General features: G+C 48.8%; 2 protein-coding genes and 1 non-coding gene across 3 annotated transcripts; 2 read left to right on the forward strand and 1 right to left on the reverse strand.

Moving 5' to 3' along the window:
• Nucleotides 1-1,166: 1,166 nt before the first annotated feature.
• Nucleotides 1,167-1,242, forward strand: TRNAT-GGU (transfer RNA threonine (anticodon GGU)). Its single transcript has one exon. It is a non-coding gene; the product is annotated as a tRNA-Thr (tRNA).
• A 5,229-nt stretch (nt 1,243-6,471) lies between these two features.
• FRAT2 (FRAT regulator of WNT signaling pathway 2) lies at nt 6,472-7,785 on the forward strand. Its single transcript, XM_074373824.1, has one exon. The coding sequence runs from the start codon at nt 6,946-6,948 to the stop codon at nt 7,639-7,641; it is 696 nt and encodes a 231-aa protein (XP_074229925.1). The 5' UTR covers nt 6,472-6,945; the 3' UTR covers nt 7,642-7,785.
• An 8,789-nt stretch (nt 7,786-16,574) lies between these two features.
• On the reverse strand, nt 16,575-19,126 carry FRAT1 (FRAT regulator of WNT signaling pathway 1). Its single transcript, XM_074373822.1, has one exon. It carries the CDS (start codon nt 18,915-18,917, stop codon nt 18,078-18,080), a length of 840 nt encoding a protein of 279 aa, XP_074229923.1. The 5' UTR covers nt 18,918-19,126; the 3' UTR covers nt 16,575-18,077.
• Nucleotides 19,127-21,015: the final 1,889 nt, after the last annotated feature.

Raw genomic sequence — 21,015 nt, forward strand, 5'->3', positions numbered from 1 at the left:
AAAAGAATGAACCCCAAATCAAGGCTAAGAGGTTTCTAAAACTGTGCATTCACGGGGCCTAGATTAAGAAGGAGGGGCCACAGATTATCCAGGCCAGCAAACTGATCACCAGGTACAGCTGGCTCCTCCTTCCCTGCTTAGAGCATCTCCTAAATTAGATGTTTTTATTATGTCCATTTTATAGAGTTGAAAACAGAGTCAAAGCACAGAGAAGTTTCCCAGCCCCCTTGTCAGCATTTTTGGGACTAGCTGCTGGCCACCCTAATTTTGTGAGAGGAATATGAAGAAAGGCTAGGAATTACAGGCCTGGATATCGCAGCTGAGTTGCTCACCAAGCTCACCCAGCTCACCCAGGCCAGGGAAGCCTTCAGGAATTGAATCCAAACTCCTTGCTTTGCAAACGGAACCATGAGGCCCGGAGCGGGGGACTGCTGTTCTCAGCATCCAGATACTGGAGGAATTGGCACTCCAACTCCAGTCGTCCACCTCCCAGTGCAGTGCCTCCTCTGAAGCTGGTCAGAACCAGACAGGCTGTGCGCCCTGGACAGCTCACTAGACCTAGGGACAGAGGCCTGCAACAGGTAAGAATGACTGTAGACAAATGTCCTCAAGTCTGCATTTCCAAGTGGGTAGGTGGGCGGGGCTTATGTTTTCCCGAATGAGATCATATAGTTTTTCTGAGGCTGAAAACAGCACTGTCTCCAAAGAGGTCTGGTATCTGCCCACAGGAGTCTAAAGCTGGAAAGAGAAGGCCTCAGTGCACTTGCTTATTGGAGTCTACAGATGCTGGACTCACCTGTCCCTTCCCGCGTGCATGAAACCAGAAGCAAAGCTCCTCAGGGAAGAAAATCCAGAATGGCCTAAGTGAAGGGAGCTGCCTGCCCTCTCTAGGACAAACTCAGTAAGACTCTGTGAAACAGATGGCCGGGCCTGCAGGCCAGTGGCAGTAACTCAACCCAGCCTTGGCTTGTCAGAAGGAAGGATTTGGGCTACACGCGATCAGAGCGATCAGACCATGGAGCCCTTTCTCAAGCAGGGAGGCCCCTGTTCACCGTTAGTCAAAACTGGCCTCTGGCCTTTATGCTTAGTTCTTCGGGGTTTGCCTCCTCTGGGCCCTGGCAACTGTGGGCAGGTGGCTCTTTTTAAGATGCAAATCAGGGGGGTAGGATGGTATGTATGGCTCAGTGGTAGAGCTCCTGCCTGGTGTGCAGGAAGTCCTGGGTTCAGTCCCCAGTGCCTTCAATAAAGGGGAAAAAAATAAAATGCAAAAATGAAAATAAAATAAAATAAAATAACCCAGTGTTTACCAGTGCAGCTTGCCCTGCCCCCCTCTTCTTCACGTACACCCTTTCTTGCCTTCCTTGGACACTATTTCAGCCATTCCAAGCCTTTTCAGGTTGCTTAGGTTGTGCTACTCTCTCCACTTCTCTTTTTCCCCATCTGTATTAGTGTTATGCCAGATGCTGTAACAAATCTCAAAATTTCAGCATGTAACACAAAAAGTTATTTTAAAATTCTCATCAGAATCTATACTGGTGATCTTAGATGTTATGTGGTGGGGGGTGAGGGTTGCCATCTTCCGCATGTGGCTTCCAAAATTGCCCTGGGCTTTGACATCCACACAGTAGGAAAGAGCATCGGATGATCATATGAGGAGGTTTTTATGCATCAGCATGCATTGTTTCTGCTCAAGTTTCCGTGGCTAGAAGTCAGCCACTGGCCACACTTAACTGCAAGGGAGTCTGGGAAACATATCCTAGCTGTGTTCCCAGGGAAGATGGAGTATGTTTTCCTGAACACTTTGCCACACCATCTTTGAGGTGTCAGCCTGGGTCATTTTCACAGAAAGTATTTCCTAACTCGTTATGATGATATTTATTTATTTATTTCATGGAGGTACTGGGGATTGAACCCAGGATCTCCTGTATGCTAAGCATGTGCTCTACCACTGAGCCATACCCCCCACCCCAACTCGTGATTCGGTTGAATTACTCCTTCTTGGTTGAATCACCACACTTGGTACTCAATCCTTTTATAATCCATGTTTAAGGTAGGGTGTGATAATTGTTAATTTACACATTTTCCTGTGTTAGACTGTGTATTAGTTTCCTATTGCTGTTTAACAAATTACCACAAATGTAGTGGCATAAAACAACACCCTTATTATCTTACAGTTCTGGTGGTCAGAAGCCTGAAGTGGGTTTTAATTATTCATTAAGTTTTGGGAAATGTATACACTCATGAAACCACCACCATAAGTAATACATGGTATGTGTGTTGACTGTTTTGTTGTTTTGGTGTATAGTTCTCAGTTTTAAGACTTATGTACAGATGTGTGTAACCATCACCACAATAGGACACTGAACAGTTCTGTTGCCCCAAATTCCCCTGTGCTCCCATTTGTATTCACAGTCCCCTCAACATCACTTTAACCTTGGTGACCATTGATCTGTTGTCTGAACCTACAGCTTTGTCCAAGGCAAATTCTAATCATCATTACCTAGGTAGGAATTTTATTGAAAATAATCTCTTTCCCATTATGCATTGTACTGTATCCACTTCCCCAACCTACACCCTTAGCACAAAGGAGAGACGCAGGTGACCAGAAGAAACCTTTGGGATGGGAAGGATTACTGAAGATCTTCATCACTGTGGTCCCCTGGCTGCTTCTGGACAAACCTTTGCTTCCAAACTGAGGGAAACAATGACCCAGTTCACCTTGGTCAGAAAATCATGCAATGGGAGTAAGGGAATCAGGTGATCTGACATTTTCAATGTGACCTCAAAGTTGAAAAAGATTGGCGACCTGCACTAGAAGCAGGATGAGGATGCAATAACTTCCCATCAGCAAATAGATGGCAGTTACAATTATAGAGAAAGAACTAGATCAAATACCAGATACAGCATAGAATTTTTCTAATTGAGGTGAAATTCACATAACAAAATTAGCCATTTTAAAGTATACAATTCAGTGACATTTAGTACACCCACAGCACTGTGCAACACCACCACTATTAGGTTCCAAAACATTTTCAATGCTCCAAGAGGAAACCTCGTACCCTACAGCAGTCACCCCCTCTACTCCCATCATTCTCACTCCCAGACCAGCAACCACCAATCTGCTTTCTGCCTCTATGGATTTACCTATTCTGGATGTTTCCTATAAATGGAATCACAATACATGACCTCTTGTTTCTGGCTTCTTTCACTTAGCATGTTTCTGAGCCATAATGTTGTAGCACATAGCACTTCACTTCTTTTTATGGTTGAGTAATATTCCACTGCATGGTTATACTGCAATTTATCTATTCATCCATTAACAAACCACAGTGTAGAATTTTCCTTTTTTAGACTTAAATGTTCCTAAGACTATTATTTCTCCTTCTCAGAACTTAACTCCAATATCACCCCCAGGGTCATGTGATAAGTCTGCCCCTACATGTTCTTATGTAATACAACAGTTTTGTAAAGAAGAGATCACCCGCCTCATCTCCATTTTACAGATTCAGGATCTGAGGCATAGAAGAATGAAATGGCTGGATACAGGTGGGATTCCAAGCCTACAGTCCATCTCTCTTCACCCTGGCTGGTGTCTCTGAGTACAGGTTACTGATAACAAAATCCATGTGGAAAGTAAACTCCTTGGGAAGGATTTCTATGCAGTCTAAACGAATGCAGAAAACCCTTGAATTCTATGTCCTCCCATGGATGATTCTGAATACCCTCCATGTCTCTTTCCAGGCAGACAGCCAGCGTGCCAGGCACACAACTCTCATCGCTTCCCTTTCTGATACCCTCTCATTACTTTTAATTGCATCTGAGCCTCTCTAGCATCTTGTATTTTGATTCCTAATCCAGGGCATTTCTCTGCCTCCCACTGGTCCAGCACAGCACTTTCCTCTTTCAGAGCTCTCCAGAGAAGTGCCCCTATAAAATGGAGTTGGTCTTCTGTAATGAATTCATCTCTATAATGAATAGTATAATATCCAAGTCCTGGTATATTTACATAGCAATCTCCACACAAAAGCAACATTACAAAGGGAAGATTTTTAAAAGAATGCCATCTCAAAGCTCCATTTCCTATAGTACTAAGAGCACTATGGGAATTACCCTGACAAGAAGACAAAAACGACTTGCAGGGATGCTGGCTTAGAGACAATAGCTACACCAGCCCCATTAATGTTTAAAGTCAATGGAGCATAAAACTGCTTTTCTCTACTTACAGGCAGGCATCATCTTACAGAGAAGAGGAAAAAAAAAATTACCATTTAACTCTGCTGAAATCCATAAGCCCTCCCCTAATTTTCATTCCCCTTGAAATTCTCCAGTAAGTACCATCAGAATGAAAATGAGAATCACTCTCTCTAAGGGGAATGGCTTCCAATCTTCATCAGTAAAGTGTACGAAGAGCCCTCCAAAGAGACTGAGGAAGAAGGCTGCACGTTGGGAAAGGATCTGTCACCAAAACCTGCAGAACGAGTTGTGGGGTCACACCTTGGGATGTAGGAGCCTCTGGGCTGACTTCAAGAAGGCGGTTAAGAATCCCAGGTCAGGGTAGACACGAGGCAGAATTCAGGGACCAGGCAAGTTCAAAGAAGTAACGCCTTCAGGGTACGTTTTACTTAGTGGGCTGCAAAGGGGAAACTTTATCATTAATATATTAGCTGTTTCCCTGAGGGACTTGCTGGAACTGAGCCAGGCCTCTGTTAGTAAACCCTTGGACCTAATCCCACATTACATTTGTGTAATGCCTAACAAAGCCTGTTCCCATTATCTCATTTGATCCTGAAAACAATCCTCAGAGGGAGGCAGGGCAGGGATTATTTTTTCCATTTCACAAGTGAAAACACTTGTAAACTGATTTGCCAGGAGCCACACACCAAGATGTGACAGGAATGAGACTTGACTCTCTTTAGGTCTATGCACAACCTGTTCAGGGTTCTTGTGACTTCACACAACAGGCTGATCAAAATATTCCCAGCCCCACCCAGTCCTTCCAACCTGGGCTTAACCAGCAGCTGGGAGATGATCAAGAGGGAGCTTCTGTTTATAGTGCCCACACACCACTGTCCTAATAAAGAAATACAGCCCTGCCTGACAAGCTCTCTAGGGAAAAAAAAAATTGTCATCTCCCTACACCAATGACCAAAATTAATTCAGACGGACTTGGGAAAAAAAATGGACACATCAGGGAAAAAACCTAAGGAAAATAGAATTGAATGTTTAATAACTATCTGGAGGCAAGAAGACTCTAAATTTAACCTTGTGTTAGAAATTTCAAAGGAAAGGATTTTTATAGATTTGACTACATTAAATTTTAAGTTTTAGTGGAAAAAAATGGCTGCACAGGGCCAACAAAAAATTTGAAGAAATATTCACAGTGGAATATGAAAGAAATGAGTTAACTTCTGGTATATAGAGGAGTCATGCAAATGCATAAGAAAAACTCAGTAGGAAAAACTTACTAAAGAACTATTCACAAAAAAAGGAAGCAGAGTTGTTGGTTAACAAAATTTAGAAAACTGCACTACCTAAATATACCTAACTAAAATCAAAGAAATAGACACTGAAAGGAGTTACTCATTTCACCTATGAAATCAACAACAAAAAGCAAAGAAAACAAAAAACTATAATACTAAAGTACTGCTGAAGGCGCAATGAATAATGTAGGCTCACACATTAATGATGGGAGAGTAAATTTACCCAGTTGTTGGAAATCAATTTGGTACATTTATCGCAAACCTTACAATATCCGTATCTATTCCTGGGAATATGTTCTTAGGAAAGAATCAACATGGAAAAAGTTTTACGCACAAAAATGTTAGTCACACACTTATTCACAACGGTGAAATTAGGTAAATAGCAAACGTTATTAAAGAAATTGTTTAATAATTGATGGTACAGTCACTTGATGGAAACTTATGTAATCATTATATGTTCTAAAGTTCATGCAATAACACGAACACCGTTTATGGCGTAATGCTAAGTGGAAAAGTGTATAACGTTACATTGTACGTGTGGCTGTTGTACTAGATGGCTGGAAAAGAAAAAAATTTTTATATTTGGACCATGTTTGAGGCCAATGATTAGATTTTTTCCATCGCACTGTGTTTCTACTTCTTTTATTCTTTTTTAATGAAAAAAGTCAATTCTTCTTTAGCCATGCGGTGGCGCGTACTTCTCTCGCGCTAGGCGCGAGGTGGCGGGGTGGGGGGTGGGGGTACTTGAGAACTTGGGCGGAGGGGGAAGGCCAGAGACCCTTTCCTAGGTCGGTTGATTCCCCTCTCTTTTGCAAGGTCCCCCTTCCCCACCCCCAATTCCCCCAGCCCCACCCCTCGGAAGCGGTCCGCCGCGGGGTCCAGCCCTCCCCCACCAGGCCCAGGTGACTGCGGGTGCGCAGAGGAGGAGCAAGGCCGGCGCAAGCGGTGCTTACACGTGGGGAGGGAGGAAGCGTCGGAGGAGGAGGAGGGGTTGGGTGTGTGGGTGGGTGTGTCCGCGAGTGGGAGAAACCAATCCAGGCCAAATCGGAGTCTCCATTTTTTTGTGCTGCTCCTCAGGCCAGGGGAGTAAGAAGCTCTCCCAGCGCCCGGGATCCCCTCATAGACAGACATCGAGCGCAGACACAAGAAGGCTCCGACCACGGTCCTGCGCTGCCCGTGGCGGCCCGCGCCGCCCCTCCTCCTCGCGCGTCCCCCCGCCCAGGAGCGGTGGTAGGGCCCGGCGGCGGCGTCATCCATTGTTTACAAATCAACCCGAGCCGGTAGGATTCCGGCTCCCGCGGCTGCAGGCGCGCGGCTGGGTTTCCAGGGGGGCTGCGGCTTCCTCGTCCGCCAGGACCCGGCTTCAGCCTCATCCGCGCTCGGCTCCGCCGCGGCCCACCAAGTCCCGGAGACAGCCGAGTCGCCAGCGAAGCCCGCGGAGCTCCGGTTGCCCGCGCGGAGGGCCATGCCGTGCCGGAGGGAGGAGGAAGAGGAAGCCGGCGAGGAAGCGGAGGAAGAGGAGGAGGAGGAGGAGGAGGACAGCTTCCTCCTGCTGGAACAGTCGGTGACGCTGGGCAGCTCGGGCGAGGTGGACCGGCTGGTGGCCCAGATCGGCGAGACGCTTCAGCTGGACGCGGCTCAGGACCGCCCAGCCTCCCCGTGCGCGCCCCCGGGGCCATCGCTGCAGACCTCGCGGCCCCCGGCGGCAGTGCGGGAGGACAGGGCCCGGGCTCCGGCGCTGCCGCTGCTTCTGCCGCCCGAAGCCGGGGGCCCGGCCTCCCCGGGAGCCTTGCGCTGCACTCTCGGGGACCGCGGCCGCGTGCGGAGCCGGGCTGCGCCCTATTTTGTGGCCGAGCTCGCCGCAGGCCCCAGCGCGCTGCCGGGTCCGTGCCGGCGAGGATGGCTGCGGGGCGCTGTCGCCTCCCGCCGCCTGCAACAGCGCCGATGGCCTCCAGCCGGGGCGCGCGCCAGCGACGACGACCCGCACCGGCTCCTGCAGCAGCTGGTGCTCTCGGGGAACCTCATCAAGGAAGCCGTGCGGAGGCTCCAGCGAGCCGTCGCCGCGGTTGCAGCCACAGGCCCCGCGGGCGCCCCTGGGCCCGGCGCCAGGCTCAGGGGACCGGACCCGGTTGCCCTGCAGCCCTCCGGCGGCTTGCACTGACCCGGGGCCCCTCGAGGAGGAAGAGGAGGCTGCTGCACAGACCCAACAGCGTCCTACCTTCACCAACCCTGAGTTGAAGCCGCCGTCGCCTTTCTGGGAGCGACCGCCTAGGCTGCGGGGAGGCGCGTGGGGAGAGACCTCAAGCCGAGAAGTTACCGGTCCCGGCGAGACTGTCTGAGAAAACTTTTGCTTGGAAAAATTCACGGGCCAGGATGCGTCCGTGCCGCGTGAGAACTTCCCCGGCCACCTCGCGGCCAGGGACCTGGGATAAACTGGGAGAACCATGGCAGCTACTTGCATCAACTTGTACCTGACTTAACCCTTGGGGGTGTCGTGTGCTGGGATTATTTAAAAACAAGGCTTCAAGGGGCGAGAATCGCGAGGGCTTTATAACAATACTTGAAAACTCATAACACGAAACATTTTATTTTCCGGTGGAGGAACTTAGTGAAAATGGTGCTACAATTGCTGTGCAAAGAAATTCCGGAGGGAAAAAGAATGTAAAAGCTTGGTAGTGGGTGGGTTGGCATCGACCTCTTTCTCCCACCTGGTTGGTGACTGGTGGAGGTGGGAGATGTGAATGCCAGTTGTGGGGGGCGGAGGAAGGTGGAAGATTTTGAAGGTGGGTCGAATTGGATGTGGACTTTTAAATGACTTGACCTTGCCACCTGTGATTCAAGGTCACAATGTGCTATAGGTAGAAGGCTGTGGGGTTCCTGGGAGAACTAACTCATCCCTGTGTCTTTTCTTTCATTTGCTCCAAGAAGAGCCCTGTCTGTGATTTGCTACCTCTTGGAGTCTCCCGAGGAGACACAGGTGGAGAGGGACGTGTGGGGACGTTACTTGTTTTTTTCTGTGCTTTCCTTTTATCCAGAACTACTCCTCCCCTGAGGCCACTCTTGGCCGTGCCTTGAGCTTTCTCAGAAATAGTCATAAACAATCTCGAGTCTCTCTCCTGTCCTCCCAGCTGGCCTTTCTTATTCCACCCTTTCTGGTGTCTGCACGGGATGGATGAGGCCCTGGATGTTTTTCTGCTCTGTTCTGGCCCTCTCTGAAGCCGTGAGCCTCCGTGGGTCGTGCTCACCCTTCGCAGTTTCCTCCTGCCACCAGCCCTTCTTTGTGAGTGACAAACCATTTTTTTAAAATGTGACTCTCCAGGAGGAGAAACCGCTGGCTTTACCCATGTGAAACTTGATGGCGCTTTAAGTAAGGTGCCACCCCCAAACTTTAAGGTAGCTAAACTAATTTTTTTTTTGAAGATTCAATGGCTTGTTCATCCTCCAGATGTAGCTATTGACGTACACTTCGCACCGGAGTGTCTGAAATTGTGGTGGTCCTGATTTATAGGATTTCTTAATTAAAATATCTGCTGAATAAATTTGGTTTTTGTTTCGGAGTATGGTTTGGCTGTCTGGTGGAAGGTGGGGGAAAGAAAAGCACATAGGGGACACATTAAATAATGAAAGAATAAGAGGGGAGAGTATAGCTCAAGTGATAGAGTGTGTGGTTAGCATGCACGAGGTCCTGGGTTCAATCCCCAGTACATCTTCTAAAAACAAATAAACCTAATTACGTCCCCCTCGCAAAAAGGGAAAAAAACCATAATGAAAGAATAATGAAGAGCGTATCTGGGGGGACCTGGGCTCAGCACAGAACACCGGTAGAGCTGCAGTACATGAGTGCTGGGCTGATGTTCCACAAGATCAGAAAATGAAGTCTAGGTTTTTAAACCTTGCTCTATGGGCTTTTACTCTCTGTGTGGAATAAAAACATGTTCCAGAAATATTTTATATGCTGGAGGGCAGAGGCCAAGCAATTGGCTGTGTCTGGAAGCAGGTGGAGGGAGGTGAGTTTTCATCTGAATTTTTTGTGTTTGAAGGATGAGGAGGGTATAGGCAGAGGCCACCTATTTTCTCCTTTGCGATTGACCCTGTCTTGACAGTGGGATTTGTAACTATGTATTTGGTAGTTGTAAGATGGTGTGGTGTGAGCAGGCAAGGGTTCAGTTAATTGAAGTGGCCCTCCTGGTTCTGCCCTCAGTCCCATCTTCCCCAGGCATGGGGCCCCTTCCCACAAGGAAGCCTTTCTTGGTACAGCCCAGCTCTGCTATCTAGCCCTGAGGGGACCTGTCCTGCCAGCTCCTTCCTTGGGGCTGCAAAGGAAGGCTAGTGCTCAGTGACTCAGTTTGACTCGGCCCCGCTGCTCACCAGCTGTGTCACACCAGGCAAGCCACTGCTCTGTGCTTTTTCCTCCTCTCATTTATAAAACCGTAATACTTAATAGGATAGTTGGGAGGGTAAAATGAGTACCTGAGGTGTCTGGGGCACTTAATTGCTCAAAACATAATAGCTGCTAATTCTTGGCATCACCACTGCCCCTTTCTCCTTCAGAGGGCCCCTGTCTGTTTCTTCAGGGGGCCCAGGTGCCCTCACTGACACTGTAGCCACTCCTCTTCCACTGTGAGCATAGGTGGTTGCTGCCTCTTTTGCTCCTGTACCCTAAAAGTCCCTTTTCCTGGCTTCCTTCCAGAAGGCCACCTCCACACACCCTCCAAATGGACTGTCTCTGCTGTCATCTTTCGGGGGGTGGCATTTACTGAGCACACATGTGCCAGGTACTGTTCTGGTGCTTTAAATCATTATTTCATTTTGTGATGTCTTTATTGGTAATGAGGTAGACACTATTTTCTCCATTCTATAGATGAGGACCCCGAGGCCCAGGAGATCAAGTGATTTGCCTGAAGTCACCACATTTTAAGTTGAGGAGCTGGGATTTGAACCCAGGCAGTCTGGCTCTAGGTTCTCCTCCTTTAAAGTCCTTAAGAGCATCCCACAAACCTTGACTCAGTAAATTCCTCAACACAATAGCATCACTATTCTCAAACGTTCCTTGTATGCCAACCATGATGTTTGGGGCACTGGGGATCTAGAGTGAGGCAGGGTTTCAGACATCCTGGAAGATCCCAAAAGCAAGTTTGACGCCAAGACCTTCCCATAAGGTAACAGGAATTGCATAAAAGAGGTACAGATAACCGATGCTAGGTGGCTGCTTTTTTAGAACCTTGGGTTTTCTGTAAGATGAGGGCATAGGGCCAAGACGGTGAGGTCTCACCCACTGCAGCTGTCTTGTGGGTCTGTAACATGGCCAGGATGGTGCTCAGGAATGAAGTTAGAATGACTTCTAGGTGACTGCAGACCTATAGGACCTGAGAAGCAAGGTAGAGAGAGGGAAAGGGACTGAGCCCTGTTAGCCTAGGAACTCTGGTAGGCACCTTTTAAAAGAAGTTCCTTCACTCTTTACAATGGGGACAGGTAGGAATTATTTATGGTAGAACAGGATCTGAACTCATGGTTCTTAAATTGAACCTCTTTTCTGTCTGAGCCTACTCACACATTTTCTTCATGAACCTCAGCCCCAGCTGCTGATCAGCTATTTGCAAAGGTCAGAGAGAGCCTAGTCCTGGTCCTGGGTCTGGGGAAGTGTCTCTGTACCAAGGAGGCAATGATCTTTTCCAAGGTGATGCAGTTTGGGATAGCCCATTCCTAGTACGTGACTCAGCAGTGATTGTGGCTGGGATATTCCTAGTCCCTTTGAGTGAATGCGAGCAGAACTGAGGACGTGCACATGGACAGAGCTGAGACAACTCCATCTTCTGAAGGGGCTGAGGCTTAGGTTTCCCTGGTAACATTCTGCAAGTCTTGAGTCCAGAAGGACAAGAGCGATAGGGAAGTTGCAAGAAGCAGCTGGTTGTGTGAGTGTGTGTGGTGGGGGTGGGGGTCGATTAGGAGTTTCATGTGGGAAGTTACAGGGCCTGGTGCCTCATAAAAAATTAGGAGTTGGAAGAGAGATCAGGGCTGAAGATAAAGGTTTGGCAGTTAGAGCTAAGAGGGGTGGATGGAGCCTGGGAGATGCTGCCAGTTGGGAAAGAGTAACACTAGCCAGTGAATATAGTGCTTAGCATGAGCCAGGCTCTGTTCCAAGCACTTTACAAAGACCAAGAGTAGAACCATGAGAAGCCAAGGGAGGCTGAAGGGTGAACTGTAAGAGATGGTGGGTATGTGTGTGTACACCATTTCCTCCCATGTTGAATTTATTAAAGTCCTTAAGAGCATCTCACAAAACTTGACCCAGTAAATACCTCAACACAATAGCATCTCCATTCTCAAACTTTCCTCGTGTGCCAACACAAACGCAGAGCTATACCTGTATGATCTCTCTATACCCTCTGTGGTCAGGTCCAGGGTATATGGAATCAGACCTTGCTCAGTGACCTTCCCTACCTTTCTTTAATCCTGAAGTTATTCAACTTCTCTTTATCAGCACCATTAAGTAGTATGTTTTGAACATCCACACTGTGAGTTCTTGCCCTGCTTAACCCAGCTGAAGAGAAGTGCTATTTATGGTGCATTTGGAGAAAGGTGATTATGACTCCAGTGCCTGGGGAAGATTTTCAGGAAAATCTAGGAAACCAAATCTAATTTAGACAGGAAAAAAGAAACGGGCAAAAGGCAGGGCAAAGGTAACAAGATGATAACCAGCTTGTGATTCTTTTTAACCCACCCAAATCAATAAGTCAAACAAACTGCATGAACAGCCTAGCAATTGGGGGTGGTGAATTTTACCTCTTACGAGGCAGTTAATTGATAAGGGGGAGCAGTTAATAAGCTCTTTGGTATCAGATTGAGTTTTCATTCTATTATAGTGTCAGGTACAGAGAAGAAGGATTCCTTCATACAAAAACAACAGAAACATACCCAGCCATCCCAGGCATGAAGGGTTTACAAGGTTGTTTCAACAGCCAACCATCAGCTCCCCGGCCTCGCTGGGGTACGACAGTTTGTGACTGGAGAAAGGTGATTATGCTGTCATGGGGGACATCCACCCCGACAGTCCCCCTGAGCCCTGCCCTTCAAACCTGCCCCGAGTACCCCATCCCTTCCCACCTTTTCAAGGAACCTCGTCCTTTATAGCATTTTCCCTTCTATTCATCCCTTTGCACATCCTCTAGCCACGTTTTCCCTTTTTAGTTGCTGTTCATCTTTTCCCATCCTCTCCGAACCTCCAGGCACCACAATTCATCATCTGTACCCCAAGCACTCTCTTAGCCTCTGCAAGTCTGTTGAAATTCTCCGTTTATTTGCTCTACAAATATTTACTAAATGCCAATACCCAGGCGTTGTTACTAAATGCAGCTGTTTCAGGCAGTGGCCTAAGCATTTTTACTAACATTTGCCAATGAATCCTTACAACCTGATGAGGCAGGGACTTTATTATTATCAGACTTAGCGGATAAGGACAGCGAGGTGAGAGAAGTGAAGACCTGCCCAAGGTCACAGGAAGGAGCTTTAAAGGAAAGAGCCAGGATTGGGACCCAGGCAGTCTGGCTCCAGAGCCCGCATTTTAACAGCTACCTGGTACTGTACTGAGGACTACAGGTTTTCTTTTCGAAATGTGTCCCTTCTTGTCTTCTCTCTTCCCGCCCAGGCCCTTATCACCTGGTGTCTGGATGCTGTAACAGCCATCCAACCAATCTGGCTGACCATAAATTCTCCCCCTCAACCTCAGTCCATCCCCTGCACTGTGTCACCTGATAATCTGCCTAAAACGTCCTCTTCAACTTGTCACTCCTCTGCCATCAAAGAATAAATAATCTCTTTGGGAAAAGAAGACATTCACATATGAGCCCCTGAGATAACCCTATAATGACAGTAAATAAAATGAAGAATGAGAACAAAATGAAGATCACCTCATGTGAAGAAACTGCACGGTTTTCTGTGGACAAATTCTAGATGGGAGAGAACAGGGCAGGCACACAGAACTTCAGCTGAGCACTGAAATTTGAATGAGAAGGGGATGGGTTTCTGATAAAAATGGGGGAGTTAAGAGCCTTGGCCTCAGGGTGTCCTCACCACAAACCCTCCCCTTGTAATATTTCCTGCTGCCCCGACTCTACCAGTCCCAGTCCTGAGCTGTTTTCAAGGTTTGGCTTGAAGGGGACCTCCACCCCTTTCGGATTAAACCTCTTCGAGACTGATTATTTCCTTCCTCTGCACTTCCCGTAGCCGTTGCCTATACAACAGGGGTGCATGTTCAAGAAAAGATTTATCTGCAGAGCAAACAGTTTAATTCCTTTTAAGAAACAGATTGAAGAAGTCAGTAAGAGGCAGGATTTTCCACAAATGACTTAAAGTAGTGGCCTTAATGGAGCAGCTTCCAGGAATGTTTTGTTTCATTAGAGCATTTATTTGCTATTTTGCTTCTCATTCATGATCTAATTTAACCTTCATCCAATTTTTCAAGGTAGGCACTATTCTTATCCCCATTTTGCAGATGAGTTAATTCAGATTATTGAGGTTAAGGACCTGGTCCCAAATCATACAGCTAGCAATGCAGGGCTGCCTGCAGAGCCCACTCACGCTCTTATATATGACGTCTCCTGGGAAACATTGTTATGGGCAGGTCATTTGTTCTCCTTTCAGTCATGGATGGAAAAACAGGAGGAAGCGCTGCATGGGAGTTTTTTTGCCGCTTTGCCTGCGCAGCCTTCACCGTGTTCAAATGCAGTGCACCTCCAAGTGGAAACCTCTCTGTGCTTCCATCTCTAAATGAGGCGGTAGCACTAGACCCCTGACGGCTGAGCTCTCCCGGGGCTGACATTCTGTGATTACTAAGCATTGGTGGAAGAGGGGGGAGCTAATTGAGTGAGTTAGTAATTTGGTTGCCAGGGTAACTCCTTCCTGATTGGAAGGAAGGGATCACAGGGTTTGGACACAGACTTTGCTGGATAAGAAAGTGGTGCCTGATCTACGCTCCATGTTTCTGCTTCTGAGCTGAAAAAGGAAAGAGCGAAAAAGGGTAAAACTGAATTCAAATATTGTATTCATTCTAATTTAGAATAAAATCTTGGGGTGGCAGACTCGAGTTCTCTGTGAGGAGTGGCATTGTTTTCTCCAAATCATTTGTCAATTTCTGTGTTTTAGTTTATTTTGTATTTTTTTTTCATTGACTTTATAGCTTTGGTTTTTTATCTTACCCAGGCCGCTGTTGGCCAGCTGTCTTCACAGGATACTGAATGTTTTGTAAGAAAATGGTTACAGCATATCTAGCTTTCCAGGGTTCCAATGGCAGGGTTATCACATCAGACAACTGCAGGGGTGTCATTCACATGGTAGTTTGTGTGGAGCTGTGCTGTGAACAATATTGGACTATGTATGATGGTATCAGGCTGTTGGAAAGAGACCTGAACTGGGAGCCTGGACACTCGGGATCTAGACTCCGTTAGGCCTTTGACTTCATAAATGACTTTGGTAGGTCACTCTGCCCTGCTCCCTCCCTAGACTATTTTTCCACCTATAAAATGTTCTAATAACTTTTAAAAATCATTAATGCAAATCCTGGCTTAATCCCAAAAAGGCTTTGGGGGTGACTAGTTAGACCTCACAGAATTTTTAAAGATAGACAGTTACAGGGTTATAGAGCATTTAAAGTGCCTCAAGTAGCATTAGTTTTCTCCCGTCTTCCTTTGTAAAGGAGGAGGTTGTACTGTGTGAACGCTATGGTTGGGTCTAGCTTTAACCCATCATTACAAGAAGCCAGCCAGCACAGTTGGTGCAGTGGCATCAAATCATGGCTAGTTCTACCCTGGATTGCTCCTAGACCTTTGACCTCCAGGAAATCTCACCCCAAATAAGAAGGGGGGACCAGGACCTCAGGGCTACTCCAGTGCCAGGGGAAGACGGCACCTGATTACTTTCCTCCTGCTCAGTGCCCAGAGTGGGAAGCCCACTGCACTGTTGGAAGCCCCCTTCCTCAGTTTGTGTTAGAGCCTCCACAGGCACCATTCCCTTGCTGGGTGGCACTGAACTGGTCACCTCACAACCCTTCCCGGACAGGCTGTGGGAAATGGCTGGCTTAGTGTGTTCTGGAGGAATTTCTCAGAGACCATCAGGGTCTGTGTATGTATTTGGAGAGAGAATGGAGAGGTATAGACAACAGGGAGAGTCCAAAAGTGAGTTCAAAAATCAGGACTCTCAATCACATAGCACTCAATCTAAAAGCACTTGTGGGATCATGGCATGCCCTTGTTTCATGAGAAACCGAGGACCCAGTCACTTGGCTACCAAGGGACAGTCCTGGGAAGGAAGGAAGGGGTGGGGACTAGAGACTTTATCTCCAGTACATGCCAGTAACCATAACCCTTTTTCTCATCACCTCACATCTCATCTGTTGTACAGATGAGGAAACCGAAGCCCACAGAGGTTGAGTAACTTGTCCAAGGTCCACATCTAGTAAGAGGACTTGAACTCTAGATACCCTAGTTGTCCAGCATGGCTCCTTCCTGGAGGGTACAGAATGAAGTAACTGAGAAGAGGAGGGACACAGATGGACTGTTACATCACTGCTCAGAGACAGAATGGGAGCGAATGTGCCAAGGGCGAAGAGAGGAGTCCTTTCATACTCTACCAGCCAGCTTTCCCACCGCAGGTCTGCATCTGGAGCAGCCCCTAACCAAGAGCAGCCCCAGCCTAAAGGGGTATCTTATGAACAAGAACACTCACTGACCACAATAGAAAGGAAAAAAAAGTGATAAGCCTCCCAGTCTGCAGTGACTGATCTGGTGTCCTTTGCTAATACAGTCAGAAGCAGCTTCATAAAACATCTCCACCACTGACTAGTAATCCAGAAGGCTCTAAGGACCAATGGGATTGGTCCAAAACCTGACCTCACTTTCATTTAATTTCATGCCAGCACCAATACACACCCAGCCACATGGACCCTATCTAACTAGTGAGCTCCTCAGACACAAAAGCGCTCTAATTACCATCCACAAGCCAGGCTGACTAGGATTTCAAGTGTTTTCATCTTTATGGAGATCAGAGAAATGCGTTCTATGCATCTTTCCCACGGACGACAGGTATAAAATAAAACCAAACCAAAAACCCAACACATTTATTAAAAAGAGGTATTTCCGTTAAGTTAACATCCTATAACCAGGATAGCCACAATTCCAGACACTCCGGTGCGAAGTGTAGATATGTCAATAGCCACATCTGGGTGATGAACTAGCCATTGAATCTTATAAAACTAAAACGCCAACAATACAGTCTTAAATCCTTCAGAGTGAGTGAACATTAGGTTATAAGTACTTTAGGTTCACAATGGCAAAGCCTGCAGCTTCTCCATTTGGAGTGTCGGTCACATTTTCTACTCTGTTTTCTTCACTTACAAAGGCGAGCTGGCATGGCTGGGGGAGGGGCAGAGGGAGGAAATCAACTACATCTATCCAGGGAATTGCAGCTGTTATTGCAAATGGCCCCGGAGAGCCCATTATAAGCTGCTGTGTGCAAGGCTGTGTGACCCTGGAGTGCCCGTCACGTGGCGTCTCCCCGGCCCCCAGCCTGGGCCCCCAGGAAGGTCAGCGCCACCTGCTCGAGTAGGACTGCAGAGCCGAAGGGAAAAGAAGGAACCCGAGGCCACGTCTAGGGGCAGTTTCCGTGAAAGCCCTGGGCGCGGCCGGCGCCCAGCATGTCGCCGCCTCCCTACACCCGCGGTGGCAGCGGTGCCCGTGTCCTCAGGAGACTCCAGCACTTGCAAAACACCAAGCTCTACTCCGAATACGGGCGGAACCGGGCGACTTTTCTGCCCTGCTGGGGCCCCGCAATCTCGTGCCCAGGAAACAGTGACCTTGAACCCGAGGAGGGGTGGACAGGCTGTGAAAATACACTTTCCAGGGGACCGAGGGTTCCCTCCGCGCCTCGCCTTCCCCTTTCTCCAGCACCGCCCTCCCCCATCTCCCTTCAGCATCCCGGGTGCACCGCCTTCCCCCACCACTTGCAGCCAGTTGCAAAGCGGGGGCAGAGAAAAGGTCCCTTCATGGTACCGCATGTTTTACATCATGAACCAGCACCTCAAAATACACGAGATAGTTTTTTTTTAAGGGTCTTAAACGTTCAAGTCTGGCAGTTTGAGGTACTCCCTGAAAAGATCTACTCGTTCCTCTCCCCACAGAGTGGATCAGGAACCAGCCCTGGAAAGGTAAAACAACTGGGATTATCCCCGTCCTTCGCACGCTCAGCGATCCTGAGAAGCGTGGACTGTGGCCACATGGTCGCCGGATTGAAGGCCCAAGAGGTTACGTGGAACTGCATACTGCGCCACCAGATCTGGTCACGCCAAATAAGGAGTCCTACTATGAGCTTGGGGTGTGCTCTGTAATCTGCCTTAAATAGAACCAACCAAGTCCTGTTTTTCAAACACATTGGGGCCCTGGACCTCAGTTTCCCGCGAAAACATTCGCGATTTTTCAATTCCTCGTCTTCATTAGTTATTTTTCCGCTTCCAAAAGCGCAAGTTCACTAGTTTGAGTAGGGACGCAGCCCTCAGGAGAACCCCTTGCCCTACAGGCAGAGGCTGGCGCTGTGGCCACTCCCGGGGTGTTAGCTGCTGGGGACTAGAACGCTGTCGCCAGTTCTGAGCTGTGCCCTCCTCCCGGACGCGCCAGGGTCGCTGCAAGCCGCGCGAGGGCTGTGGGGCAAAGGCGGCTCATGCACTGGGGCCGACAGAGGGCCCAGGCGCGGGCGTTGGGGAAGCTTTGCGTGTAACTGCAGCCGTCGCGAATGAAGCCTCCGCACAGCCTCCTTGATGAGGTTCCCCGAGAGCACCAGCTGCTGCAGAAGTCGGTGCGGGTCGTCGTCGCCGGTGCGGGCTTGGGGCTGGGGCCCACGTCGCTGCTGCAGGCGGCGGGAGGCGGCGGCGCCCCGCAGCCATCCTCGCCGGCACGGGCCCGACAGCGGCTGTGGGGCGTCCAGCTTGTCGGTTCCCGAAGGCCCATCAAGGCTGGGCTGAGGGGGCAATGAGGACAGCGCGCTGGGGCCTCCAACGAGCTCGGCCACAAAATAGGGCGCAGTCCGGCCCCGCACGCGACCGCGGTCCCCGAGGGCACAGCGCAGGGCTCCTGGGGGCGCCGGGCCTCCGGCTTCGGGCGGCAGAAGCAGCGGCAGCGCGGCTATCCGGGCCCTGTCCTCCCGCACCGCCGCCGGGGGTCGCGGGGGCTGCACCGTCGGGCCCGGGTGCACGCATGGGGAGGCCGGGCGGTCCTGCGCCGCGTCCAGCTGCAGCGTCTCGCTGATCCGGGCCACCAGCCGGTCCACCTCGCCCGAGCTGCCCAGCGTCACCGACTGTTTCAGCAGGAGGAAGCTGTCCTCCTCCTCCTCCCCTTCCTCCTCTTCCTCCGCTTCCTCGCCGGCTTCCTCTTCCTCCTCCCTCCGGCACGGCATGGCCCTCCGCGCCAGCACCCGGAACTCTGCGGGCGTCGCTGGCGACTCGGCTGCCTCTGGGGCTGGGTGGGCCGCGGCGGAACGGGGCGCGGTGCTGAGGCCGAAGCCGGGACCGGGGTCGGAGCGGACGCGGAAGCCTGAGCCCGCCAGGCACTCGCGCCGAGAGCCTACAGCCGCGGGAGCCGGAATCCTACCGGCTGGGGTTGATTTGTAAACAATGGGTGACGTTGCCGCTGGGCCCTACCATAGTGCCGGGCGGGGGTGTGCAGTATCATTTCGGGGCGGGGCGCCCGCTGGCCCGGGGTCCAGGGTGAAGCCTTTCTGCCTCTGAGCTCTATAGTCCTGGATGCTGTCTGAGGGGCGCACTGCGGAGCTGATCCTCGCCCTCTCTCAGCCGGGCGTGATTGGCATTTCTAGAAGGGGAACACCGGCCTGGACTCTTTTGGTTTCTTCCACACACAAGCACAGACACTTACACCCACACACCCACACACTCCGCTAGCGTAGGAGCGTCAACTCGTCTGGTTTTGGCATTTGCGCTTTTGAGGTCCGGGATGCCAGCCTTTGGGAAGTGATGGCCGGACCAGTGAGGAGAGTGATGGAGACAAGAAAGCGTCGGGCTAGGGATCTGTCTGGAGATTAGGAAAACGAGGTTGTCAGACATGAAAAAGAAGGGAGGGGACCCAGTGGTGCGATGAGGGTGGCGGATTGGAAATTGGCAAAGAAAGGCCACTGATTAATGCTTTTTGATCGGGAGCGTGGGTATGTGGGGACCTGAACTAGGGCTGTCATTGCTAGGGAGGAGGATCCTCCTCACGGGAGGGGCAGCGAGCTAGAAAGATCTTTTAAGAAGAAAGCTTCAGTCCCGTGGGGGAGTATCCTTTCTGAGGGGTAGCAGGAGAGGAAAATGGTCAGCTATTTGGATGGAAATGGAGATATGGCCACCGTAACCCTTCAAGATATCATGGTTGTCTTAATGATTAACTAAGAGTTCATTTTTTTAAAGAAAGAGGGACAAAAAATGATTCTTTACTGTCATGTTGCCTGGAGGTTTAAAATCTTTCTTCAAAATCCCAAATCCCTCAGGCCTAACTTCCAAACATTACACTTGTAGGTAGATTTTTGGTAGACCAGCCTTTACAGAGGAGGGATCCTATCAGGATGGAAATATTCTAAAACTGGATTATGGTGATGGTTGCACAACTCAGTACATTTACTAAAAATCATTAAAATAATGAATTTTTGACATATCAATAAAACTGTTTTAACAATTAGCCGCAAAGCATGCACAAACAAACACAGAAACCAGGTAGTAGGGAGTTAGTTACTTTAAAATATAGAGCAGGAGAATGATTTAGAAGAGACTGGAGAATGGGGATCCAGATAAATAGAAACAAGGGTCTGGGTGGGCAGTTCCAAGATGCTAATTACAGCAGTAAACCTTTAGGGAGGGGCAGGTTGAAGGGAAGAGGTAGAAAGTTGTTTTAAAAAAAAAAAGAGTTGGGCTTATTTTTGTCAAGTGTGGAGGGGGAAATGTGAGAATAAAGGAAGAGGCAGTTTGAAGAAAGCAAATGAATTTTTAAATCTCTGAAATCCGAGCTTCTAAGGATGTCATAAAATTCATCATGTCATTTTAGTGGATTCCTTAGGATTTCCTGTATATAAGATCATGTCATCTGCAAACAGATGAAGTTTTACTTCTTCCTTCTAATCTGGGTGCCTTTTATTTTTCCTGTCTAATTGCCCTGGCTGAAACCTCTAAACCAATTCTAAGTAGAATAGGTGAGGGCAGACATCCTTGTCTTGTTCCTGATCTTAGCGGAAAACGTTCAGTCTCTCACCATTAAGTATGATGTAAAGCATTCAGTCTCTCACCATTAAGTATGATGTAAAGCATTCAGTCTTTCACCATTAAGTATGATGTTGACTATGGGTTTCCACAGATGGCCTTCATCATCAGGTTGGGGATGTTCCCTTCTTTTCCTGGTTTGTTGAGTGGGTTTTTTTTTATTTGTTTCTTTATTATGTAAGGGTCATTCTATTTATTAATTTATGTGAAATATATAACTGTGTAAATTTAAGGCATCCCTTTGTGTAA

This window comes from Camelus bactrianus, chromosome 11, assembly GCF_048773025.1.
Source record: "Camelus bactrianus isolate YW-2024 breed Bactrian camel chromosome 11, ASM4877302v1, whole genome shotgun sequence".
Taxonomy (NCBI): domain Eukaryota; kingdom Metazoa; phylum Chordata; class Mammalia; order Artiodactyla; family Camelidae; genus Camelus; species Camelus bactrianus.

Bases quoted from the DNA above. Each gene is read 5' to 3' on its own strand.
- FRAT1 (XM_074373822.1), bottom strand. From the start codon at position 18,917: ATGCCGTGCCGGAGGGAGGAGGAAGAGGAAGCCGGCGAGGAAGCGGAG.
- FRAT2 (XM_074373824.1), top strand. From the start codon at position 6,946: ATGCCGTGCCGGAGGGAGGAGGAAGAGGAAGCCGGCGAGGAAGCGGAG.